Source organism: Chaetodon auriga, chromosome 3 (genome assembly GCF_051107435.1).
Source record: "Chaetodon auriga isolate fChaAug3 chromosome 3, fChaAug3.hap1, whole genome shotgun sequence".
NCBI lineage: Eukaryota > Metazoa > Chordata > Actinopteri > Chaetodontiformes > Chaetodontidae > Chaetodon > Chaetodon auriga.
The window spans coordinates 19035719-19059461 of record NC_135076.1 but is presented as its reverse complement, the minus strand read 5'-3'; the positions used below and the strand labels follow the sequence as shown (position 1 = coordinate 19059461).

Genomic DNA, 23743 nt, shown 5'->3' with positions numbered 1-23743 from the left:
CCACTTCACAGGCTGTTGGGTTCCAGTTTGGTCAAATCATGTTGTTTTGTATGTGAAATATAAATCTGTAAACTAGTACCTATAGCTCAGATGAATTTGGTGGAATAAAAAACACATGTCCCCCTGAAATGTTAGCGTACAGGTAGAAAGCAGTACAAAATAAAAATGTATTTATGTATTTATATATATGTTTGTAAATGAACTTAGTTACTTTCCACCACTGCTGTAAGTAACAAACATCAGTCAAATGAACACAAAAACAAATAACGCTACCAATAGAAATAGAAAACAGAAAACAAAATCGAGGACGACCTCTGCTCATTTCCTTCTGGTTGTTTTTATTGGACAGAGCAACTGTCTTTGTTTTTGTTTTGTTTTTTTACACAGCAACATGAAAATCTTCCCACTTCAGTTACTACCATTAGTACAAAATGCGTCTTTTACAAAAGGATCATCTTTCCGACTGTTGGAGACGGCGTGTTGGGTTACAGCAGCGTTGAGCTATCAGCATGAGACATGAAGAGACACCGACTACGGGTAAACCTAAAGTGAACGCGTACCAAATGAACGGAAGCTTTCCTGCTACTGCTGTGCTCTGAACGCACATCTGAGTTTGAGCACAGTTTATTGAGACACGTGAGACTACAGTTATGTGCGCTGAAGTGAAAAAGTGTTAACTATACAGTACAAAACTATGCAAGGGATCACATCTTCAAGCACCCCATATGACCATCCTATGGACGACAGCTTTTTTTTGATCAGGTTGTCAAACACGTCATGTCGGTCCTGAGGCTCTCTAGTCGTTAACCCTTGTCTGAATCAGAAGTTTAAATAAGAGCAGGGAGGACAACCTGCACAATGGCGTCTATAATGAAGTCTAACCCTGTCAAATCCTTTGAGATTGACGTAGCCTTTTAAAAAAAGTCATTGTTGGGAGGGGGGTCTTGATACAGAGGGACATAAAAGAACAACAAAAAGGAAACATGTGACAAAGATTAATCAGACAAACACATGAGGTAAACCAAACATTTTCATGGTATCATCCACAAACCAAATATAGCTTCTTCTTTTTTTTTTCACCACCACGACATTAAACTTCATAAAAGCCCAAATCTTCGCAGAACACAAATAACAATTTATACATTTCTGTTGGGTATAAACTGCAGAACAGTTTAGTTTGATGATTTCCCGTCTTGACATTCGTTATGACATCTTCATTTCTTCTATTCCTCGTTTAATAATCGTATCATATAATAATCAGTACAATAATAATCATAATAATAATAGTAGTAGTAGCACACGGAAACAGGAAACAGAACAATAACTGCCCTTTGTCACCTACTCCCTTGCTTTGTAAACAAAGAATTGAAAAAAAAAAACAAAAAACCACATCCCACCCTAACCCCCTCCCCAGGGTGTCAATCACGAGGGTCTATCATCTCACTCTGCAGCCTTGCTCCAATGGCTCATTGACACAGTCTGGTTATTTTCTGAGCAGCTCCTGCATGGAGTTTATAACTCATCCTTGAGTTTAGAGTCTGTGCCTTCATCGTCCTCGTCGTCCTCCTCCTGCTCTTCCCCCTCCTCCTCCTCTTCGTCTTCCTCCTCCTCTTCCTCCTCCTCCTTCTCGTCCTCCTCGTCTTCTTCCTCCTTTGCCTCTTCTCTCCTCTTGCTGTCCTCCTCCTCGCGCTTCTTTCTCTCCTCCTCCTCCTGGCTTTCCTTCATCTTCTTCTCTGCGTCCTGCAGAGGATGCACATGGACAAAACTTAATCAGTCATAAATAATACACACACATGCCAGCACTTAGTTAGGAAAGAGAGGAGTTTTGGGCTGACCTTAGTTTTCCCCCATGTGTCGTTGCCCACTTCCTCTGCCAGGTTTGGGTCATTGGTGATCAGGAAGTTATCGAAGATAGTGCCAGACTTGACCTGCATCAAAAAGAAGTAATGCACTTTAATGAAATCCCTGCTTGCAGGTCAAATACTAGTATGTCAGCCTGTACTAATCAGTTATTAAGACAGTCAGCTGCAGCGTCTTCTCACCTGCCACAAGTCGAGTCCAATCACGCCGATGCTGTCGTATTTATAGATCTCAGAATCGGCTGTGTACTCCGGGTTGTCGATCTCAGGATGGATCCACTTGCCTTTGTAGGCAGGGTTGTTGATCTCTCTGGGCTTCCACTCACCCTATTGACAGCAAGCAGACACAGAGAGCCACACAGTGTGCTTAATGGCAGAGGAAATGTGTCATAACATGCTTCAGAAAAAAGGGACATGAAAAGTAACAAAAGCGTGCTCCGTCTTTGTGTTTTACGATGACAGGGTCAATATTTTTAGCACAACTTTTAGCATCAAAACAAGCCAAACGACACTGAAATTAAACTGTTAATGTAGAGTATTAGCAAGCAAATGTGGATTCATTTCAGACACAAACCAATTGACTGAACGTTTGACATTAAGTGTTGTAATTATTTGCTCTTTACCTTGTAATCGGGGTTAGCGACCATCGGCGGCTCCCACTCTCCGTCCATCTCGTCATCCCAGTCCTCAGGCTTCTTAGCATCAGGATCTGGGATGTTCTCAGGCTTGTCCCAGTCCTACCAACAAGATACAGCAACAAATAAATGCATAGAATTAAGGAAAAAAAGGGCCCAAAAGCATTATGGAGAATACAAACAGATTTCTAGGAGGGCTCCAGCAGACTGACCTCTGGTTTCTTATCATCAGGGTCTGGAATCTTCTCCCTGTCATCCCAGTCCTCTGGCTTTTTAGCTTCAGGGTCCTTAATTTTTTTGGGGGGCAGGAAGTCCCAGTCATCCTCCAGATTGCCCGACTCGACCTTCTTATTGTCGATCTTGACCTCATAAGTGTTGTCGGGGTTGACAATCAGCGTGTACAAGTGGGTGTACTCATCATCCTGCAAGGTTTAAAGGAAACGTTGGCAGCTGCTCAGCTTGTGTTTTATTCATGAGTGATTTACATGTAATGGGTTTATAATGCAAAACACTTTCAGCTCCTTGCTGCTTTGGTTTTATGCTCAGAAGGACAATCGTGGTGTCGTTATCACGAAATGCTGAAGAACTGCAGCAAACTTAAGGACTAATTTCTTCATGCAATGGGAATTTAGAAAAAACCTCTGCCATTATTTGAGTTAATATGAACATACTGACGTCTCACCTTGCATCTGATGTCCTTGTTAATCAGATGGTTCTTGCCTTTGTAGTTGAAGATGACATGAACCTTCTTTGTGCCAGGGCCACAAATATCAGGACCTGAAGAAGCAAACAAAAAAATAAGTTAGAAAAAAGACCAAAAACCGACTCCTAATAACTTCATAACAGTTGTGGGTGGAAGCAAGCACTCATTTGCATTTTCTTGTGCCGATTTTCATTTTCATTGAAATTTGCAACACATTTGGATACAAACCAACCTACTGACTGTAGTCTTACAGGCAACTTGTATTGTCATCACTGAAGAACACACATGAGAGACCAGAAACTACCCAGCACTCACCAAACATGATGTTGTAGACAGAGTCTCCGTGCATGCCCTCCTGGTTGAGGCCAGAGGGGAACAGTTTAATGTAGCCTCCGCCACAGTCAATGCTCTGCTCGTGCTTCACGGTAAACTGGATGACGAGAGGCTCGCCCTGGTTGTTGAAGTCATCAAAACGGGACGACATGGCATAGAAGCGGGCATCCTGGCTCGTCTGAAGACCTGTGGGAAGATACTGTGTTAAGTATAATTCATCCATGTTTCTTCTGTACAGGTTAGTTTAAACATGTGATGTCTCTTCTGAGGCAAATACTGGAGCCGCTCCACAGTCAGTAAATAATGAAACAACTCTGAGACACTCTGACAACAGCCACGGTGAGTGATTTCACTGAGATATGGGCACATTTTCAGAGTCACAGCTAGAAGCCCTACATTCAGAGAAATCCCATTTGAGTGGAATATCTCAAACAATAACGGCAAACGAGGCCACAGACTCAGTCGGCAGTGTCATCTGAACTCTTATGCAACTTCAAAAAGTGTCGCTCACTTCCTGCTCTAATCTGCAGGTCAAGACAGAGAGAGCTGCATGGGTAGATGTTAACTTTACTCTCACTGAACTTACACACCCATGTTCTAAAAAAAGCATAGTGAACACCTAACAATGTGGGAGTTAACCACAGCGTGAGTGGATACAATGCAACCTTTCCGCTCACCTTTGTCTTTCTCTGCATCTCCATAGAACTTCCCCGCAGTCAGGACAAACCTGCCGTAGTCAGACTTGTGCTTGGATTCCACCCAGCGACTCTTCCAGGCATCTGCACAAACAAGTACAGGTTGAGCTGCACAGCAGTCACTCGCGAGCTGCTAATCCACCATTGATGATGCATCAGTGCAGGTGCACTGGGGACGTGTGTTACGCTGCAGGGGCATGTTGTGTGTGTCTGCAGTGCACGGTGTTTGCTATGAGGCTCGTGATGGAAGGAAAAGACGGGTAACAGTGAATGACCAGGGGAGAGATGCGCAGTGGGGGGGGGGGGGGGGGGGGCGACGAGGAGACAGGCAGGGTTTGATGATAGCTGGAGAAAGGGAGGGGGGGGGTCGAGGACGCGGGGGGGGGTCAAAAGATGAATGGTGCCCATGTACACTAAATGTACCTCAAATTGAGCAGGAAGCAGATAATGCAGCACAGAAATGGAGGTTAAATGATACTGTCATGTCAAAAAATAAATAATATACATCTAAAAAAGATCATTCCAACCACCCAACATGAGGGTTAGCGACGGTTTAGCCACCAATGCGCTGATTCAATACTGTAATATCTGATATATATATATATGTGCAGTTTTAACAAATCACAGCAACAATAGATCAATAACGAAGGTGTAATTGTGTGTGAAAGGACCTCACCCCCGTCTTCAAATTGCTCTCGGAAATACACAGAGGACTCGGCCAGTACCGATGCAGCCGACACGGCCATCAAAAGCAGCGACAGGGCTGTCATTGTGACGAGCTGAAGCACGCTGCCAGATTAAAAAACAAACAAACAAAGTATAATTACAAATCGGTCTGTTTAATCTATCTACGCGGAGCTGAAGGCGTTGCTTGCCCGTCCGGTCTCTCGTACAGTAAGGTTCGAGTGGAAAAACGCCGAGACGCTGTCCCTGCTCTCCTCTCTGCTCGGAACAGATGTCTGAATCTGATTGGCTGTCGGCTCCCGATCCTCAATAAGGAAGAGTTTTCGTCTCGGCCAATCGAAGGAGAGGAATTGTGGAGGAGAAATGGCTGTATCCAATGGGAGCAGACCACGCGTTTGCTTGGTACACGCCCAAAGGAAGGCTGATGCGCCGTCGGTGAATCATATGTACGAGGAGGAAATCACAATAAATCAGTGTAACATCAGTAATATCACATTTTTTTTATGTATCGAACGAAAAGTAATTCGAGAAATGTAAAACATCTTTTTTAAATTTAAAGTCTCCGACCATGTTTTCACATAGAAAAATAGTTTTGAATCACAATGTCTTCTTTTCTCATGAACAACTCAATAAAACATGAAAGGGTTCTTAAAATGAAACCTTATCCTTCTTTCTAAATGAAAAATCCAGAATCTATGAATATCCAAATATTGTTTATTTCAAACCTTTAACTGCTGCCAACAATTTCTTCATCTAACCATCAAATCAAAATGTATAAAACATATTCCATTTATAATCACAGAAAAGGAGCCAAAAGAGCAAATATTCACATCTGAGAAGTTGAAGCCAATGGATTTTTGGTACTTTGGTTTACACCATATCTCAGACATGCAATTGATTCTCAAAATTGTAGCTCCATTGATGGATAATACTAATCCTTTCAGCTCTCCATTTGTGTTTTAATCACTCCTGGCATGATGTGCTTCCACTATTTAAAGACACAGAAAGATGATCTGCACCATGCAAAGCAGTTCATACGAAGCTGAGACTGCTTTTTTCGTTTTTTTGACAAATGAATCCACTCAAACTCTTGCATTAAATAAAAACAACTGTTGTTGGTTTACAGTGGATGTTTATTTTCTTAAAGCCATTTCTGCCATTTCTTCTCACGTTCTTCCTGTGATGTGACCCTGAGCTTGAGAGAACACAATCACTAAAGCAGACTGACTCAAACCAAGGTGAGAGTACGTGAAAGGGAACGCACAAGTGATGGAGATAAAGAAATGAACAGAAATCTATTTGTTAATTATGCCCCAAATCAACAGCAGAGTATTATGTAATGACGATGGCACACAGACATTTATCAGGTTCCAATGAATCAATCAAATTACTGACAATAAAAAAAATACTAAAAGCACTATAATTAAACACGTTTACACGAAAAAAACAATGTTCATTGCTTTTGACACATTTTCCAGTAACAATTTCAAGTAACATTTGCATCACAGCAGCATGTACGTTAGCTGTTACACACTCCGTACTGTTCACATTCACAACATAGTCCCATATGTAATATTTACTCATGGCTCACGGCATACAGTACCACCAATTGTGCACTCAAACAACTCCACAAAAAATAATCTGGTACAGTAAAATGCTCAAATATGGCACAAATAAATAATCAGTGCTGATAGAAGCACAATGTCTGACATGCAAATACCAACACATGAAGTATGACCTTATCTAAACATAAAAAAACATGCTAAAACTCAGATTTTGGCCAAGGTGAACAGACATAAATAAGTGTGACAGAAATGTATTCCTCCGTGACCTCATACCGTCTTCTTCTGTTCTCTGTCTTGACACTGTGAGGATTCAAACCAGACAGGTGAGGAAGAGCAGCCCCGCCACACACGATGGCTGTCTGGCACCGCTCATATCTGCAGGGTGGGTCGTGCTGCTTTCCCCTCTATTACTGGATCTACCCTGCTGCCTGGCCTTCTCTGAGGGACATGGACAGACACGTGTTGGATCTGTGTGTGTGTGTGTATGTGTGTGCGTGTGTGCGTGTGCAGGGAGTGCGTAGAGCAGAGAAGAAAACATCTCCTCTGTGGCTCTATACGCAGATGGGCTGGGGAAGCAATCTCACACCTCCTCCCTCCAGGTCTCTCTTCTGTCGGTCTCTCCTTCTAGGGGAGAAAGAAGTTGATCCGCTGGGGTATGGACTTGCATCCCTGGGCTGAGAACAGTCTCTCCTCTTTGGGGACATACAGCATCGCCTTGGCCACCTCATCCAACGTAGCTTCGTCTGTCTCAAGGCCTCGTGCTACATAGGCGTCCCGTGCACAGAGCTTGACATGGCGGTACTCCAGAGGCAGGAACGGCACAAAGAAGTCGATCAAGTGGCCGGACATCAGCTCACTCTGAGCAAAACCACCTTTGGAAGAGAGACATATGAAAACAATGCTTAGAAACTCACAAATTCCATTCATTTTAGTTTTATTTACAATAGAAAAGAGCTGCTTTAGAGGACTGATGTGTTGATTTCGGGCAGGGGTCCTCAACTGCAAGGGCCGGGATTTTACTAAGCAGACACTGAAGGCCACACTTTCATTTTGATGGAGCTGGAGAATAATCTGATTCTGCAGAATGGATGAACTATGAATTACAGACTTTTTTGGCTCGTTAAAAGGGGTTGGCAAGCTAATCTGTGATCACTCTCAGGGCGGACTGGTGAGTAATGTCACATGCGCACGTGTTCTGAATTCATTAATATTTTGTGGGCTGGATGGGAAGCCGCCAGTTGGTGATCACTGATTTAGAGGGACCCATCCTTTCAGAAATAGAATATAAAATTCATTAGCATGTTTCCATTCGAGTATAATCACCTGAAATGAGAATTGTTGTAACCCAGAAAGGACAAACCAAACACTGGCTCGAGAGACTTGTGTTTTTCACGAGTTCGGTGGCCACCATTGATTCTCTGATAAAGGGAGGGGTGAGGTGAGGTGAGGTATTCAGCTTGTTGCAATCAGCAACCTCGCCACTAGATGTCATTAAATCTTACACGCATGACCTTTAATATGAGAGCCCGTACTGCAGCGCACCTTGAGACTCCATAGTTTCAGCTCGCAGCCGATGCTCTAGGTCTTCCATACCGATGTCCTCTCGATTTTGACCAGAGTGCCAGAAGTCCAGCGCCACATCATTGATCGTTGCTCCACCGATGTTACTGCGGAGACAACAGGCACATCGAAAGGCACGTTTTTAAAATCTCTGTGTTTGTCGACGTTTGTGGAGGATTTGATTGCCTCTGTTTGATTGGCTGCACGAGTGCGGTGAGGGTTGTCGGTCCAAAGCAGTGGAAGCAGAATTTGTTGTCTATTTCGTTAAATACAGATTGTTCTGGGGCAATAATGAAACTTTTTTTGCTTTAGTGTCTTTAAATACATTAAATTGATACTTCAGTGTTGATATTGTGATACACTTTTTTTCTCTCAAAAAGCAAATGCTAATCTAACTTTGGTTAAAAAGTGAGATCTGAACATACGAGAGACTTTTATTTAAAACACAGTATCAAAAATTCAACAGGACGAGTTGACACGTGACTGTCTTTGTTACCACTGTGTTTTAATGACCCTGGGCCTCTTCTACATCTTATGACTGTACCATAACGATGTGGTGAAAAATGCCTTTCTATATTTGACTGAACAGATAATCCATCAGCAGAAGTCGGGCATGAGTAATTGAAAACATGAAAAATCCATGAAGAGGGCTAATGGAGACAGAGAGAGCAAAAACCTTGATCATAGCTGAGACTACCTGAACCACAGGTGCAATACATTCAGAGCGGCGGCGAGTTGCTGACTAAGTTTCAACAGACAGGACGTGCCTGAAACATAAACCAACCTGAGGAAGAGGAAGATGGCTCTGCGGTAGCTGACGCCATCGACGTTGTCATAGTGATCCATGTAGGGTTTGATGGCGTCGATGAGGCCTGGGTGAAGCTTCTCAGCCTCGTCGAAGATGAACAGAGTCTGAGGGCAGCGCAACACCATGTCCCGGATCGCCTCTCTCAGCTGGCCCTGGACACAGTGTCAAAGAAAATCACGAGATTCTTTAGATCCACATGAGATTGATCTATGTTCCTTTTTAAAGTTCATTATAAGGCTGTATTAGGAGCCAAATCACTTTAAAAATAATAATTCATTCCAAATGACGCTAAAATGCTAAAAAAAACAGAAATAAATTTGCACTCTGCTACTTCCTGTACAGCCACAATTAGCATATTTGCTCTCATTGCTTTTTACTCTACATGCAATTCTATTTTTTCCTTTTGCAACACTGATTTTTTAAATTTTTTTCTGTCTCATCAAAGACAAACCTCCACTGTACTTCACTAGAGTTAATTTTATTACTGCCCTTTAACCATTAAATCTCATGTATCGAGACACGTAACAGGTTCAGAATTCAGAGTCCAAATTTCCAGATTCTGCAGATTTTGTGAGTATCAGGGTAAAGGTTATCCTGCGTACTATACCCTGTTAAATCTGGATTCCTTTATGCAATACTGTGTCAACATTTTGAAATCTAATGCAGCGATTGTGTAAAAATGTGTTTGGAGGGGACCACGTCGGCACCTGTGACCTGGTTGGACAAACACCAGGTTCCAAAAAGCCATGGATGTCAGTATTTATATGTTTGATTTGAAGTGTCTGGTCAAATCCTGATCATTATCATTCATATGCTTAGTTACAACATGCATACTAAACACCTGACTAAGCAAGCGGGGGCTCCCAAGAACACTGCCAGCATGTTTCTGGCACCCAACATCAACCTCTGTGCCAAGAGCGCTCTGCACGTCTTACCTTGTACGTGTCCACCAGTCTGGCGTGTGGGAAGTGGAACGGGGCGATGAACAGTCGGACACACTCGCTCTTCACCCCTTCACGATACAGGTTATCTGCGATGATCCGGGCCACAAAGTTCTTGCCGGTGCCGGACCAGCCGTGGAAGGAGAGGGTCAGTGGCTTGTTGGACTCCGGGTTGTTGATAAAACCCTGGATGGCTTTCAGAACCACAGACTGAACCAGGTGCTGCCCGTGGAGCTTCGTTTGAAGGTCCCTCGCCAGACCTGCAGAGAGAAGAGAGTGCATGATTAAAAATGGCTGCATGCGGCCTCAATACCTTTAGATTTACAGTATATATGGATGTGTTTCTTCAAAATAGCTGATGCACCAGCGAATACATTTAATGACAAGAAATAAAAATGCTAAGCCTTTTTAAGTCTCAGGTCGGACAGGTGTGGTGTGTGAAGTTACCCTTCTTATATACCTGGCATCATTTTCCATAATCTTGCAAGCCTCATAATAAGCAGTAGTCTTTATTCTGCTGCTTAAAATCGTAGTTGAGAGGCTCTAAAAGGCTCAGGTGTTATTCCATGTATCTCAGTCCTCATTATAAACACGTTACTACAGTCAAGCAGAGATGTTCAATATTTTGTGACAATATTCAGCGTCTTAAATTCAACTTCAAATACCAATTAAGAAAAACGACTATACATATTTAATTATGCAGCTGATGAACAGCAAACAACGATGACCTCTTACGAACTGCACAATTTCATCAGGCCCCTGAAGAGCGTACCTTGGGCCAGCTTTTACCCACTTACCTTAAAGTCATCTCATTGAAGCCAAGCAGTAACTCTACTCTGGTCCAAATTCAGAATCAAAATAGGACCAAAATAATGATGTTTTCTGAGTGTACCTTATCATTTTGTTCTTCTCAGGGTGCAAAAGTCTCTCAAACAGAAATAAAGCTTGACAGTGTTTAGAGGAAACCTGAACTACAAATCAATATCAGACCTAATCTATGGATGCACACAGCTGTATGGACATGGCATGTATTGCCACCAAAAGAAAATTTTCATTTAAATGTTTATTGTCGTTGACAGCTGTGCATCTGCTGCCCTGCATTCCACTTCAGAGTCAAAAGTAAGACTATTAAAGCGACTTTTATTACAGATTTCACTGTTATAGAAACTTTCAGACTGCGGCTGTTTGATTGAACATAGATGAGCTTTACATTTACAGCAGAACCACAATACAACAAGCCACCAGGAAGCAGGATTAAAAAAGAAGAAAAATAGAAATAATGTGATTTAATACCTGTGATGTTATTGGTTATCCTGCAGTCTCCAGACTCACAGCACTGGCCCAGACTACAGTACCACTGATGCAGCAGGCTAACGTAGTCCTGAGGAAAACCTGCCCAGAGGTCTCTGGAGGGAACTGCTCACATGAAGAGCGAGACAACCGGACACGATCAGTACAGGCACATAGATGCTGGACAGGCTACAAACTGTGGTGCATTCATCAAGTCTTACATAACAGCTTCCGGAGCATAAAATCACATCGAAACTCATCCTTTCATTTGGTGGGTCTCTTACCTTGCTGTGTAGCATCGTCTTGGCTGGGCTGACAGTCCCCCTCCCATATATTGCAATAAATGTAATTAAAATAGTAAGTGGAAACATTAGAAATGCTGTCGAACTGGAAGAAGTCGGCCTCTGCGGACAGAGCCCAGAGCACAGGCAGCACCCAGCGCACAAACATCGGTGAAGAGGCTGCTCCGAGGCGGTCCAAACGAGACTGAACACCGCGTCCCGACGTTTCTCTCCCATTTATTTACAGTCGGCCGTTTGCTGGCCGCCTGCTCACTGAGGCATATTTACAGCTCTCCCCATGGTAGCGAGGGAGGAGCGCTTGTTATGTCTTTCTTTGTAAGGCGGTTTGTGGACACATGACTCCGCCCGTCGTATAGGGAACCGCTATTAACGGTCTTCCGGGATGTTTGAGACTGTATTACGCTCATCTGGGGTGAAGTCGAACTGACAACCGATGACGGTTGACATGTTCAATACTGTCACCGCCCATGCGAAGTACCCCGAATTAGAAAATAAAGTCACCTCTCGCTCGCAAGTACCAGGATCTTCACTTCTAGGGTGAGAAACCCGGAAATATGCTGACACCTGCGTCATTTCCGGTGATGTCCTTGGCACACTTTAGGACTAATGTGCTCGCCAGCGTCACCGTTTATTTACCCGGTCATTGATCAGTTTGTACTCCACATTATTCACAAATGTAACTGCTGTCAAATAGTTCACCTAGTTTACCAACGCCAACTGATTTGGCTGATTACATACCGAACGTTTCTAGTGCACAAGTTGTAAATCCCCCCCCCCCCCCCCCCCCCCAAAAAAAAAACAAAACAAAAAACAAAACAAAACAAACAGGCACAAGATTTACTGATATAATATTTATTGGCACAATTTTGTGAAACATGACAAGTTCTTAATATTCTTGTTGTCCACCATCCAAACAGCACAGCACCTGAGGGAGATCAGAAACAATATTTTCCATGAACTGATATTACATTGTGTTCAGACACAGCTGGTCCCTAAATATACATAATTTTTTAATCAGCAGACTCATACTCACTTTAGAGCAAAATGCATTTGGTGCAAGGCTCCTCGGGGCCAAAAGGTCTCCACAGCTGCATTGAGGGAAAATATTCGGCATTAAAATTCATGACGCGACCCCGTTGACAGGACAGATAACACGTTTACTGACCACATAGCCTCAGAAATAATGGAACGGTAAGGGTTATAATCAAGGGGAATCATTTGGCAGAATCTTTTCATCACAGGTAAAGTGGCCAATTTAAGTTTATGGCACCCACAGATCAAGTTCAGAATCAGAGCTCTTAATACTGACCAACAGAAGACTGAACATGGGGCACTTTAAGAGATGTTTAATTTCTACAGAAAAAAAAATGTTAAATGCTTACCGAGGTCAGACTCACATCCAGTGCTTTCCTGTAGTTGAGGAAAGAAAAATAACTTTATTACAAGTCAGTGATTGTTTGGGTCAGGCTGAATTCACTCGGTTCCTCAGTAACATATTGTCCACATTGAAGTTCAGGTCAGACATTTGTTAAGACATCACTGAACCATGGTAGCCATTTTGCATCTGGTGGAGTATTTGCATTCTCACCTCAGTCGAACTCGTCGCTTCTGTTCAAACCAGACTCCGGAGTGAGCGAGCAGACCCTGAAGACGCAGAAGTCTAAGTTTAATATGAACACCCATCATCAGGATGGACACTTCCACACCGACCAGGTCAGCTAGAGCTAATATAAGTGACTCCATGTTTAAAGTCAGTCTTTACTGGGTCATCACACAGGCCAGTCTACAGGGATCAAAAGGATCACGTTCAACTAAGATCCCACTAACGTACATGTGCAGCTCCTTCAGACCCAGATGAGGCAGAGTTCAGGGGACAGTTGAAGAGATGAATTTTCACTGAAAAGCTTAAATATGCCAATTTCTTACACAGCAGTAAGCTGAGATTTCAACCCCAACTCCACTGGTCATCTGGGTCTGACATGCTTCAAAATGTCAGATACTCACCGTGCTTGGGTGACATCTTGAGCTTGAGACCGTCACAATCTCAGTTCTGCAAAAATAAAGATTTAATGTGAATTGACATTTAAAAAAAAAAAGTTTAAGTTCTTTTTCTAGAAAGACAGATCAGAGTAAATGACTCATTTCCTCAACAGGATCAGAGACCTGATTCAGATTCATCACATCTGAATGATAGAAGAGGACAACCTCAATCTGTGACACGATACTCACCTAAAGGTTTGTGAAGGCCCTGACAGCAAGCCGTTCATGTGCCTGAATGAGAGAAGACTGGTTATTACGGTGTTTTGTAACTCTTGGGAGCTAAAGGACAGTTACAGTTGACACATCAGCTAGGAGCGAAAGACAATGGATATTCTTCACGGTTTAATCTGCTGAACTATGCACTCATCATTGTATCAAAGAGGTCATTAAAAAGTAGTAGTGCATCAGCATTTCAACTTACCTTCAGTTGACCTTTTGCAGCACCGGACATCATTTCTGAAAATATGAAAAAATAAAATTAAAATCACTTCAGAAATCAAGAGGCCTCATGGGTCACTGAGTCCGACACATCAGCTAGGAGCGAAAGACAAGTGATATTCTTCACGATTTAATCTGCTGAACTATGCGATCATCATTACATCGGACCAGTTTCATTTCTAAAACTTTCTGTCAAATATACAAATTCAACTCACCTGCAACTGATCCAAGAATGTGAACACTGGATCCTGGAATGTGAGCATCACATCTGGAAGTTAAACAAGAGGGATTAATAAAAGGCCCAACTTTGAAAAAAAACACACATTTGTACAACAGCACTGCATCAGTTAAAAGTCATCTTTCACTCTTTTTCAGAGAGATTCCCAATGTTTTATAAACAAGATCATCATTGACAGTTTGTTGGATGTAACATTAAGTAAAATAATGTGGTCTATTACCTGCTCTGGATGTTGCTGAATGGTCAATTCAACCAATGCTGAGTTCATCTGCAGAATGAATAGAAAAAAAAATTAGCAATCAAAACAATAACCTTTGTCTTACAAGCATGAAGTTCTGTGCCTCAGATAATTCAAAAAGGTGGGTAGCTGTATCGTCATCCATCTTGTCGAGAGTAGCAAATAGAAGTCATCATTGCAGCACAGGCAGAATATGCAGATAAAGGCAGACTGATGCTTCTCTGGGCACTGCTGTGTGGGGCTGCACACCTGGAGTCTGTGCCTCACTGACACTGCAGGAACTCATAAGTCTGCTTTGTGTTTTTGATCTAGCACAGAAAAGTCCCCAACAGCCCTCGTGCCATTGGTGCCTTCGATTTATTAAAAAGGAAATCATTTTCACCCATTACCTAATCTTTGATGTAAGCACACCATTTTTCTAGTGTAAGGTAAAAGCTCATTTCAAACATTAAAGGGCACCAAGAGAAGCATCGATCTCAGCTGCCACTGCGAGTAAGTGTGAGCCTCACCTCCTTCAGCTCTGTTAACTTCATGTCTGTCGACTTTCCTGCAACCTGTGGACATAACAATTCACCTTTTAGTGCCATACTGATTTATCAAGAGCACAAAGCAAATCTTGACTGGAAGTCTCAGTGTAAAATTGCTCAGAAATCACTTCTGTCCACTACTCTTAAAACAACATCACTGACCGTCAGTAAGTAAGAAGAATTAATTAGTCTAAAACACATCACTCACCAGCCGAGCACTTGATGAAGTTCAAGACTTTCAGGCGTCATTTTGAACCTGAAGAAAATCAAAGGACTTTAATTGCATGGCTCGAGCACTATACTATCACTCATGATTGGTGAAGTTGCATCATGTAATCTAAATCATTAATCCAACCTCAGTACTGCAGTTTCAGAAATCACTTCTGTCCACTACTCTTATAATGAAACATCATTAGTTGTATACAGAAATCATAAACATGCCATTTCAGATTTCTTACCATCTGATGTCCACCTCCATTTTACAAAGCTGCTGTCCACAGGCCTGCATACAAAAACCGAAAACGTTTTAGTTGTTGTAATAGTGCAAAATCTGCAACTTCTCTGCAATTTAATCAGGATGTGGACGCTTTAAATCCTGTAAACTAAATCACTGCGCGATCTGCAGCTAACAGCACATCTGAGCAGCTAGCTTACAGCTAACGTTACACTGTGTTTACGACTTTGTCCCATGCAGTCAGAAATGTTGGCGTTTCTTCACATTTACTCAGATGTCCCTACCAACATTTATTTCATCATATATTCATGGGACAATGACGCAGCGCCTGAACAACTGGATAAAAGTGAGCGATGAGCTCGTTGGCTAATTAGCATCTGAACATGCGCAACGAGGCACGTGGCGGAGGCCTACAGCTAAGTTAGCACCACTTCACGTTATTTCCACCAAAGACATATTTATCTGAAAAAAAAAAACAGCGCAGGTTCAGTGGAATAAATATACAGTTTAGATGTCTCCCCTGTCTCAGCAGTTAAATATCTGACTACAGCTAAATTCATACATGCAAACTAAGAACTGTTCTGTTACCTGCTGTGTTTCCGAGGAGTGAGGACAGGCAGAGGGTGCGGCGCCTTTTTATAAGATATGTCGCACAGGCTGATGGGAAACGACTGTGACCGCCCCCTCCCTTCCCCCGCCGCTGACCATTCGTGTCATTGATGAAACAGAGTAATAAAAAATAAACAATAAAGTCGCTGTAAATTAAATAAACTAAGACTAAACTAAAATCACACTGCACATTTTTAAACTGTCAAAAAAGATCTCTAAGATCAACAATCTAAAAATGAAATCAACATCTGGACCTGTGCTCAACATCATACTCAATCTAATCTAACAGATCAAATTTTCAGAGGATTTGCTTCTCTGATACATATCAGTCATGATATCTGTCTTGTCGTTTGCTGGGTGCACTGCTGTTGAACCTGAAGTTGACACACACACACGTTGGCTGAGGGGGCTGAATGTGGGCCTGAGTCATGCTCACCCAACACGCTCGTCTGAAATAACAATGACAAAATTTCACAGGAATAAACTCATGGAGATTTAATATTATGCATCAATAAACAGGAAAAATCGGATACAATCAACGGTTATGATCAAAATGAAATAAAAATACATTTTGATTGCTCTCTATCAGGCGATACTGAGTCATACCGAAATGTATGGCAAGGCCTCAATTCAATATAATTTACAAAGACAGAACATGGAGTTAAAAAAACAAAGAAATGGCTGAAAATTTTGCTTGGTGTCTGAATTTAATTTGGCTTTTTTCTAAAGGCATTTTTGTATGATTGAGAGGAGAGTTAAATTTGACAGCTGCTACTACGGGCATCAAGATCTCTGTGAAGTTTTTCACTTGATGTGCAGACAGCACAACAAATAGGTTTGTCTTCATAGATCCCATCACCAGATCAATTGATTCCAATATTCATTTAAAGTACTTTTCGACAGGCCAAATATGTAAAACAGACGGTCATCAAATCTTGAATGTGATCCACAAAGATAACGAGGAACTCCATCGTGAGCTCGTCACAGCATTGAGAGATATTCTTGGGCATTTTTTTTGGGTGACAGTTGTTTATTTCTGCATTTCATCCAAATATCATTGCATTTAGATCCAACCTATGTAGCTGTAAATAAGAAATGAGTGATGGTTCAAAAAAGCAGAGGTGCACAGTAGGATAAATATTGTCCTCTATGTGGTTATCTTGAAAAATATTGGACAAAAAAAAAAAAAAAAAAAGTGGTAGAACTCAGTCTGGACTCTAACAGGTGTTTCACAAGTCGACTCTGGTTCCTCATTTTCACTCTCCTCACTCTCTGACAACACAAGAGCGAACCCTGGAGGTGGCATTGGTGGGTTTGGAGAGGAAACATGGACAGGTGATGGGCGGGACAGAAGGGGACACTCTACAGACTCGGTCCTAGCCTTACGTCCTCATCATGGACCAACGATCCAGAAAGACAAAAATATGTAAACAATCATTTGTTCATAAACGCCTTCAGGCAACATGGAAACATTTGCAGAGGATTGTTTGTTCTCTGTCCAGATGAAATTCCCTTTAGCCTTTTACCTAAAGCTTTTTTTTTTGGCATAATGGACACTCAAATTTGTCCTTTGACAGGCAATGTCAATTGTCTCTGTATTGCATATATTCCATAAATCTATCACAACTCTCCAAATCAGTGTGTTCAGATGCTATGGCTTATGTAGGGCTTTGCTTCTGGATAACACTTGAGACACAGAACAGTGTGAAGGACCAAAAAGGAGGCCAAAGTTACCCTGAAATGGGAACAAAACATCAAAAGGGTAAATGGAATGATTCCTAAAGATGTAAAGCCATCAAGTTCATATCCTCAAATATTTTACACTATTGCCAGAAAGAAAAATAAACAAAAAGAGCATTGAAAATAAAAAAGAATATATATTTATATATCCATCATATGTATATCTATATATAAACAACAGTTACAACTAGTTGCAGGCAAGCGGAGAATTCCTCCCCCGCCCCTTTGAGATTCATCCGTTCCACCGTTATAAGGCTGTCAGACTCTCGGAGGGGGCAGCAGCTTTCTTTCCTCAGTCACCAGATTCCCTGAGATGTAGAGCGCCGTTTTATTTGTCAAGATTTATTTGATTTGAACACCATTAAAACACACACCCCTCGCCCCCCCCTCCCCCACCCCTCGAAAAAAAAAAACGTTACTGTCGGGAAACGAGTGCTGCTCTGGCTCGTGGAGTGGAGCTGATGAAGGGTGCGATCGTGAAGCTGACGGATGGAGGTGAGAGACGAGACGCGTCGACCCCTCCCGTGTCCACTCTGCGCTGCCGAGTCTCATGTTGGCGGGTGGTGGGTATCGGTGGCGGTGGAAGTGAGATTGCCCAAATAAGGAGAGGAGCTTTACTAATTTTCACGTTACATCTTAGATGCTTTTCCGTTTGATTTCATTCATTTCCGTATTGTTATTTTACAGTCAAATGCAAAGCTGTGTACATGTTCAATCATCAGTCATTCCAAGGCTTGGAAAAGAAGTGGTTTTGCAAAAGAGTTCTTATGAAGACTCTGTCGTGTGTGCATTTCTTTATGCATATGTATGTGTGTGGATCAGAGTGTGTGCAGTCTTCTCAGTGCCTCTGAGAGGCTAATCTCTTTAATAGAGGCTCATCATAGACCCAGCACTCCCCGTCCTCGTGGAATAGCTGCAGAAACACACAAGCAATAACAATTATTACACTCAAACATTTGAAACAGCAATATTAGAGCTGATCCTAAAATAAAACTGCATAATTATGACATTTCTAACACTGATCTTTGTCAAACACCTTCATGCCTTTTGCCTTTTCCTGTAATTACGACTGTAACTGACTAACTAACCCTAAACCTCTAGGTGAAAAGATGCTTGTCAGTGTCTCAGCATTTTGTGAGTGTGTGGTCTATTATCAATCAGCGTTCATGTTCTTTCTGGTGGATGAAGAACATGTACAGGCTGCCTCACCCTGGTCTCCCACTGCTGCTCCTTCTCCTTCCTCTCTCTGGCTTCAGCTCTCTGTTTCTCCTCCAGCCGGTGTTTGGCTTCTGTTGCTGAATCGATGTCTTTCAGCTTCAGGTTCAACGTCACATCTCTCCACAATCTGTCGAATTGCAAGAGTGAAATGTAAAGACTCACTTTGTTTCTCGGTGAAGGTCCCGTGATGTGCAAGACAGCTTGGAGACCAGTGATATTTCTCACCTTCGGGACTCGTAGTCGAGCTGGTCTTCCAGCTTCCTCACTTTCTTCTTAATGATGCCCATCCTCTTAGTGTCTATGAACACTGTGTTCTCCTGGAAACACACACAAAACACATTTATTCATTCAAGAAAAGCTAAATTTATTCAGGCAAACCTTGTTTTTAGCCATCACAGACACAAACTGTTTAATAAAAGGCTTGATGGCAGTTTGTTAAAGACTTGGAAATCAATCATTCGTTGAAATCATTCATCTCTAGAGTTTGAATATGCACGACCTCAACCATATTAAAGGGATACTCAAAACACTAAGACAGCTGGCCACAGTTGAAAATTGAGGTGGAGGCAATTGGTAAAGAATACAACCATGTTTGCAATCGTTTTCACAGTTTTAGCTCATATTTCAATATAAGCTACGATACTAAAGCCAAAAGAGGTTAGACCTGTGTTAAACCAAGTTCAAGAGCAGGTCAGATAATTTGTATTGATCCATTCACACCAGCAGGATTTATTGTGAGCGCTTGCTTCTGGCTAAACAGAAAACAGGGGTTGGGAAGAAACAAAGGAAAGACTCACTCCAGTTGCCCACTTGGCATACATCACTCCGTTCCATTCTCCTTCAATGGAGCAGTAAGACTTCTTATCATTAGGTGAACTGCAAGACAAGTAGAACAAGAATTATGGTCTATCTCATTAAAAATATCACAGTCGTTTATCCAAAATCAGTCTCTGAACTGTGAATTAAAATGTACTGTGCAACCATTTTCCTCTTACAAAATCTCAGCGGTGATCCTGTGCTTCTTTCCTCCGTAGAAGGGTTTGGTGTGGAACACGATGTTTGCACTGTAGCCCGACTTGGAGCAGGAAATGTTGCATTCTCCACCCAGTTCCACCCACGGCACAGTCAGAATCGACCTGGACAGATGGGCTCAGGGTCAGTGAAGCATGCGTTAATGAGCGGAGAGATTTAATTCTGGGATGTCAGAGGCAGACACACCAATACACAATAACACACACCTGCCATAGCCATTAGGGAAGGTGAGGATGTAATGTTCATCATGCTCCAAACACGAAACGCAGCCTGAGACAAGAGCAGAGAATAATTATCAGGACATGAAATTGCGACTGAAAAGTCTGTAAAAATTCAGATTTTGGGGTGTGTGGAGCAGCGCTCTTGAGTACCTTGGCCAATATTGTGGACGCCTATGGACATGCCCAAGAACTTTGACTTAGTCCAGATATGAGCGTTGAACTGGATCTTCTTACTTAAACACTCTGCGTAGAATGCAGAAACTACAGAAAGAAGAGAGGAAATACTCAAGAGTTTGCAGAAAAGGGTTAAAGATGCAATAAACTTGTGTTTAAAAATTAGCCAAGCAATTTCATTTTCAAGATTAAGAAATAACAAGTGGCTGCTGGTCGACAAAGGTCAGTGTTTTGACCTTAAGTGTAAAAGGGTTTTTGCAATGATCTGCTGAAGAAGGAGGTTCGACACTCACTGGGTGGGTGGTGAGAGACCTGCTCTGCCACAAAACGCACACTGCTGGGTGAGGACCATGGAACTGGACCGTCTGAGACCGCCTCCTGGATGGTGGAGAAGGGGGGTCAGAACGGAGGAGAGTTTCTCAGTGTTACAAGTATATAAAATGTGAAAAATGTCATTATTTCAGTAACGATGCAAATAATATTAAAATGAAAGGTGCGGTGTGTGTCATGTGTCAACATGGAAAGACAAGAAAATAGAAATGCACACAACAGTCAACCAGTTCTGAGGCAAAACCAACAAAGTTTGTTCCGTTTAGTGTTTGCAAAAGAGACGATACCAGTCGGGTTCATTTGTTTAACCAAATATAACATGGAGTGATTGGCTCAATGGGTTTAAGAGGCAAACTACAGCAATTAAGCCAAAGTGACAGTTAGCTTGATTCCGGATAAACTTGTTTTTTTGAATATGAAGTGGTACCTTTTTCCTTTTTTTACATATTGATATGTAATCAGGCATGAACTAAATATGAACTATATGTGTAAAAGCCACTGAAGTTTATTTACATAGTCCAAAGTAGTCAATAACCAACTAGGGCCACATCCACACTAATATGTTATCATTGTAAAACGAACTATTACACAAAGCATTCACACCACTCTGCTGATTTAGACACCTAAAATTGAGATTTTTGGAAACGTTGCTTTTATTTTGAAAAGTCAGGGATGGTTGAAGTCTGGATGGGTGGAAACACAGACTTTTGGAAACAATGATGGGATGCACAGTTGCTTCCTGTTTGGATCTTCCCTGATTCATCATGCCCCTATCACATGACCCTTTTCTGGAAGAAAATAAGCAACATCAGCCTGTATATACCTACGATCCTTGAATACCAGCTGTTAATTCAGCATGGATAATGAATTATAGGCAGTGTTGACCGTATTGTTTATGCTGTTGCTGTTGCGCAGTTAAATTTTGCTTTTATCATGCTAATGCCTGCACGCACAGGAGGCAAAAACTAGCATGTGCATGCCCAGTGTCTGTGAATGTTCATGGTGGTAGTCTACGTGAAGATTACTGCAACAATGCTTAAAATGCTTGTTTTATGTGAGTCTTTGAAGTGTATCCGTGTGGACATATCCTGGGGTTGCAGAGGCATGTGGTCTCACCGTGTGTGGGGGCAGCTCCTCTGTATCGCTGGGCAGATCCCAGTGGCAGTAGAAGACCTCTCCCAGGATTGGGTTGTATGGTTTCTTGGCCACGGAGCCTTTCCTCCCTGCATGGAAAGCTGACAGGTACCACTTGACCACACTTACCATGCGCTCCCGGGGCTCCGGCTGCTCAGCGATACTAGTGGAAGTCACAGAAATGAGTTAAACAACTAGAATTTTGGATGGTTTTAAATATCTGAGTCATAAAATATCCTGCACTAATGAGAGAGATGACCATTACCTTACAAATAAGTCTGGATGTGCAAAGAAGTCTGCGTACATTTCCAACAAAGATCTCCTTTCTAGGATGAAGGTAGGCAGGACCACCTGTGAAATATAATGAAGGAAGAAAACTGAAAAACGGTAGCTGCGTGGGTGGTTCAAAAGAAAACAGCTTGCACAGATGATGTTACAGTGAGTAAAAAGATACAGAACCAGAACAAAGAAACCAGCATGGAGGGAGCCAGGCTCATAACGAAGCATGCTGCTCAGCGGTCGTTACCTTCGTGAGGTCCATGCCCAAACGGACTTGAGAGAGAAGGTGCATGATGACGCTCTTGTGCTCCTCCACAGACTCGCCCTCACCATCGTCATCTCGGTCATCGTGGCTGTCAAACGGATCTGAAGATGATAGCATAGGACAGACCTCACATGGCTGTAATAACATTCAGTCTCCTGCCTTTTCACGTGTAAAACGTTACTTATTTTTTATCATCTCCAAAGTTAAGAACAGAGCTCTAGCTTAAAGTTTAATACATAAAGAGACACAAAAAGTGTTGGGGGAAAGATATTTGTAACATATTTGGGTACATATTGCACATGTTGTGTTTCCCTTTTTACCTGCATCTGTGGTGCCGTTGGACATGGACGAGTTGAGGGACTCGGTGGTGTCTGGTCGTTTCAACGCTGTTTCTTCATTAGTGAGGGGCGAGGCAGCTGGAGGCCCTGAGGGACTGAGGGCAAGAGGAGGAGATGGAGGGAGTGGAGGCAGGAAGCAGGAGTGATAAGGAGATAGAGAATGAGCAGGATTTCACAGGCAATTTTGTTGTGAACTTCTCTGAGTTCATCCACTCAAAGCAGCATTTTCCCACCTGACCTGCAAAATGCTATAATAACAATGCTGCTTTCAAGCTGTGAAGCAACACATTCACTGTATGCAGAGTCGTTCGCAGGGAGGCGGGGTGATACTATACTCACTCTATGCAGTGTTTGGGAGAAGTGCTGCTCTGGTAGAACTCGTCAGCATCGTAAAACTCATCCTCGCTGGAGGAGTAGGAGAAGTCTGGCACAGAGTGCGAAGGGATGGGGATGTGAGCCGGGGAGGCGACGCCGCTGCTGGGGCCCGACGGGCCACTCCCTGACAAAAAAAAAAAAAAAGAAATTTTCCTTTTTATTTTATGCATCTAATGAGGCTTCTTTGTCCATAGAGCACACAGGTCATGGTCAGATCTGCATTATGCTGTTCACCTGGAGCACTCATGTCTGAGCCTGGTCCAGCAGGCTGTGTAAAGTAGCATTAAGCTGCCTTTAATATAGCGACGGCTTCCTCTGCAGAGCATATTGACAGTGCTCTTGAGCATGCAGCCTTCCTCCTTAGTGCTCAGCGCAGCATTTTAATACTGCTGCCTCAGCACAGAAGACAAACAGGCATGAAGCTCTCTGCTTTCCCTCGCTTTCTGTCCTTTGCTTGTTTATTTACTTTATGTTCATGGACTCAGCACTCCTGCTTGAACAACAGTGATAATTAATTGATTATTAATTTTGCCCTGGTTTCTTATTACATTTGCATCTTGTTGACTGTAAATTTAAGGATTTAACAGGCTTTATGCAGCTTATAATATAAGATGCTAAATTTGTCAAAAACCTTCAAAAAATCTAAAATAAAATAAACTTTATTATCCATGTAATGTTAGAATATTAAATTTTTCTTGTAATAATTAAGAGAGTGTAA

General features: G+C 42.3%; 3 protein-coding genes, 1 long non-coding RNA gene and 8 other non-coding genes across 17 annotated transcripts in view; all 12 read right to left on the bottom strand.

Annotated features, from left to right (window-relative positions):
- Positions 1-318: 318 nt before the first annotated feature.
- LOC143318059 (calreticulin-like) lies at positions 319-5199 on the bottom strand. Its single transcript, XM_076725984.1, has 9 exons — positions 4902-5199; positions 4208-4309; positions 3513-3716; positions 3177-3271; positions 2707-2916; positions 2483-2596; positions 2043-2186; positions 1836-1928; positions 319-1740 (listed from the first exon to the last, which is right to left on the bottom strand). The coding sequence occupies exons 1-9, from the start codon at positions 4993-4995 to the stop codon at positions 1513-1515; spliced, it is 1284 nt and encodes a 427-aa protein (XP_076582099.1). The 5' UTR covers positions 4996-5199; the 3' UTR covers positions 319-1512.
- Positions 5200-5609: 410 nt separating this feature from the next.
- On the bottom strand, positions 5610-11952 carry tor3a (torsin family 3, member A). Its single transcript, XM_076725985.1, has 6 exons — positions 11358-11952; positions 11077-11199; positions 9778-10043; positions 8819-8994; positions 8017-8141; positions 5610-7346 (listed from the first exon to the last, which is right to left on the bottom strand). The coding sequence occupies exons 1-6, from the start codon at positions 11521-11523 to the stop codon at positions 7099-7101; spliced, it is 1104 nt and encodes a 367-aa protein (XP_076582100.1). The 5' UTR covers positions 11524-11952; the 3' UTR covers positions 5610-7098.
- Positions 11953-12212: 260 nt separating this feature from the next.
- Positions 12213-15938, bottom strand: LOC143318199 (uncharacterized). The gene is made up of 13 exons (XR_013076996.1): positions 15899-15938; positions 15315-15358; positions 15065-15112; positions 14839-14883; positions 14312-14359; positions 14069-14121; positions 13837-13871; positions 13605-13646; positions 13380-13425; positions 12964-13019; positions 12758-12785; positions 12409-12463; positions 12213-12300 (listed from the first exon to the last, which is right to left on the bottom strand). It is a non-coding gene; the product is annotated as an uncharacterized LOC143318199 (long non-coding RNA).
- Positions 12546-12619, bottom strand: LOC143318821 (small nucleolar RNA SNORD47). The gene has a single exon (XR_013077031.1). It is a non-coding gene; the product is annotated as a small nucleolar RNA SNORD47 (small nucleolar RNA).
- Positions 12857-12920, bottom strand: LOC143318825 (small nucleolar RNA SNORD78). The gene has a single exon (XR_013077035.1). It is a non-coding gene; the product is annotated as a small nucleolar RNA SNORD78 (small nucleolar RNA).
- On the bottom strand, positions 13712-13793 carry LOC143318823 (small nucleolar RNA snR60/Z15/Z230/Z193/J17). The gene has a single exon (XR_013077033.1). It is a non-coding gene; the product is annotated as a small nucleolar RNA snR60/Z15/Z230/Z193/J17 (small nucleolar RNA).
- Positions 13938-14019, bottom strand: LOC143318824 (small nucleolar RNA snR60/Z15/Z230/Z193/J17). The gene has a single exon (XR_013077034.1). It is a non-coding gene; the product is annotated as a small nucleolar RNA snR60/Z15/Z230/Z193/J17 (small nucleolar RNA).
- LOC143318829 (small nucleolar RNA SNORD79) lies at positions 14190-14271 on the bottom strand. Its single transcript, XR_013077038.1, has one exon. It is a non-coding gene; the product is annotated as a small nucleolar RNA SNORD79 (small nucleolar RNA).
- Positions 14955-15019, bottom strand: LOC143318826 (small nucleolar RNA SNORD75). Its single transcript, XR_013077036.1, has one exon. It is a non-coding gene; the product is annotated as a small nucleolar RNA SNORD75 (small nucleolar RNA).
- LOC143318828 (small nucleolar RNA SNORD75) lies at positions 15209-15274 on the bottom strand. The gene has a single exon (XR_013077037.1). It is a non-coding gene; the product is annotated as a small nucleolar RNA SNORD75 (small nucleolar RNA).
- Positions 15542-15623, bottom strand: LOC143318822 (small nucleolar RNA SNORD74). Its single transcript, XR_013077032.1, has one exon. It is a non-coding gene; the product is annotated as a small nucleolar RNA SNORD74 (small nucleolar RNA).
- Positions 15939-17776: 1838 nt separating the features above from the next.
- The window catches only part of osbpl9 (oxysterol binding protein-like 9), a 29725-nt gene continuing 23758 nt past the window's right edge, over positions 17777-23743 (bottom strand). For all 6 annotated transcript variants that reach the window (XM_076725975.1, XM_076725976.1, XM_076725978.1 and 3 more), the window contains 13 exons: positions 22990-23149; positions 22633-22745; positions 22295-22413; positions 22034-22119; positions 21751-21931; positions 20598-20682; positions 20281-20391; positions 20116-20179; positions 19873-20013; positions 19675-19753; positions 19103-19194; positions 18869-19004; positions 17777-18572 (listed from right to left, as the gene is read on the bottom strand). In XM_076725975.1, the coding sequence (XP_076582090.1) occupies positions 18498-18572; positions 18869-19004; positions 19103-19194; positions 19675-19753; positions 19873-20013; positions 20116-20179; positions 20281-20391; positions 20598-20682; positions 21751-21931; positions 22034-22119; positions 22295-22413; positions 22633-22745; positions 22990-23149 (1442 nt within the window). In that variant the 3' untranslated portion in view covers positions 17777-18497. The remainder of the gene's footprint in view (positions 18573-18868; positions 19005-19102; positions 19195-19674; positions 19754-19872; positions 20014-20115; positions 20180-20280; positions 20392-20597; positions 20683-21750; positions 21932-22033; positions 22120-22294; positions 22414-22632; positions 22746-22989; positions 23150-23743) is intronic.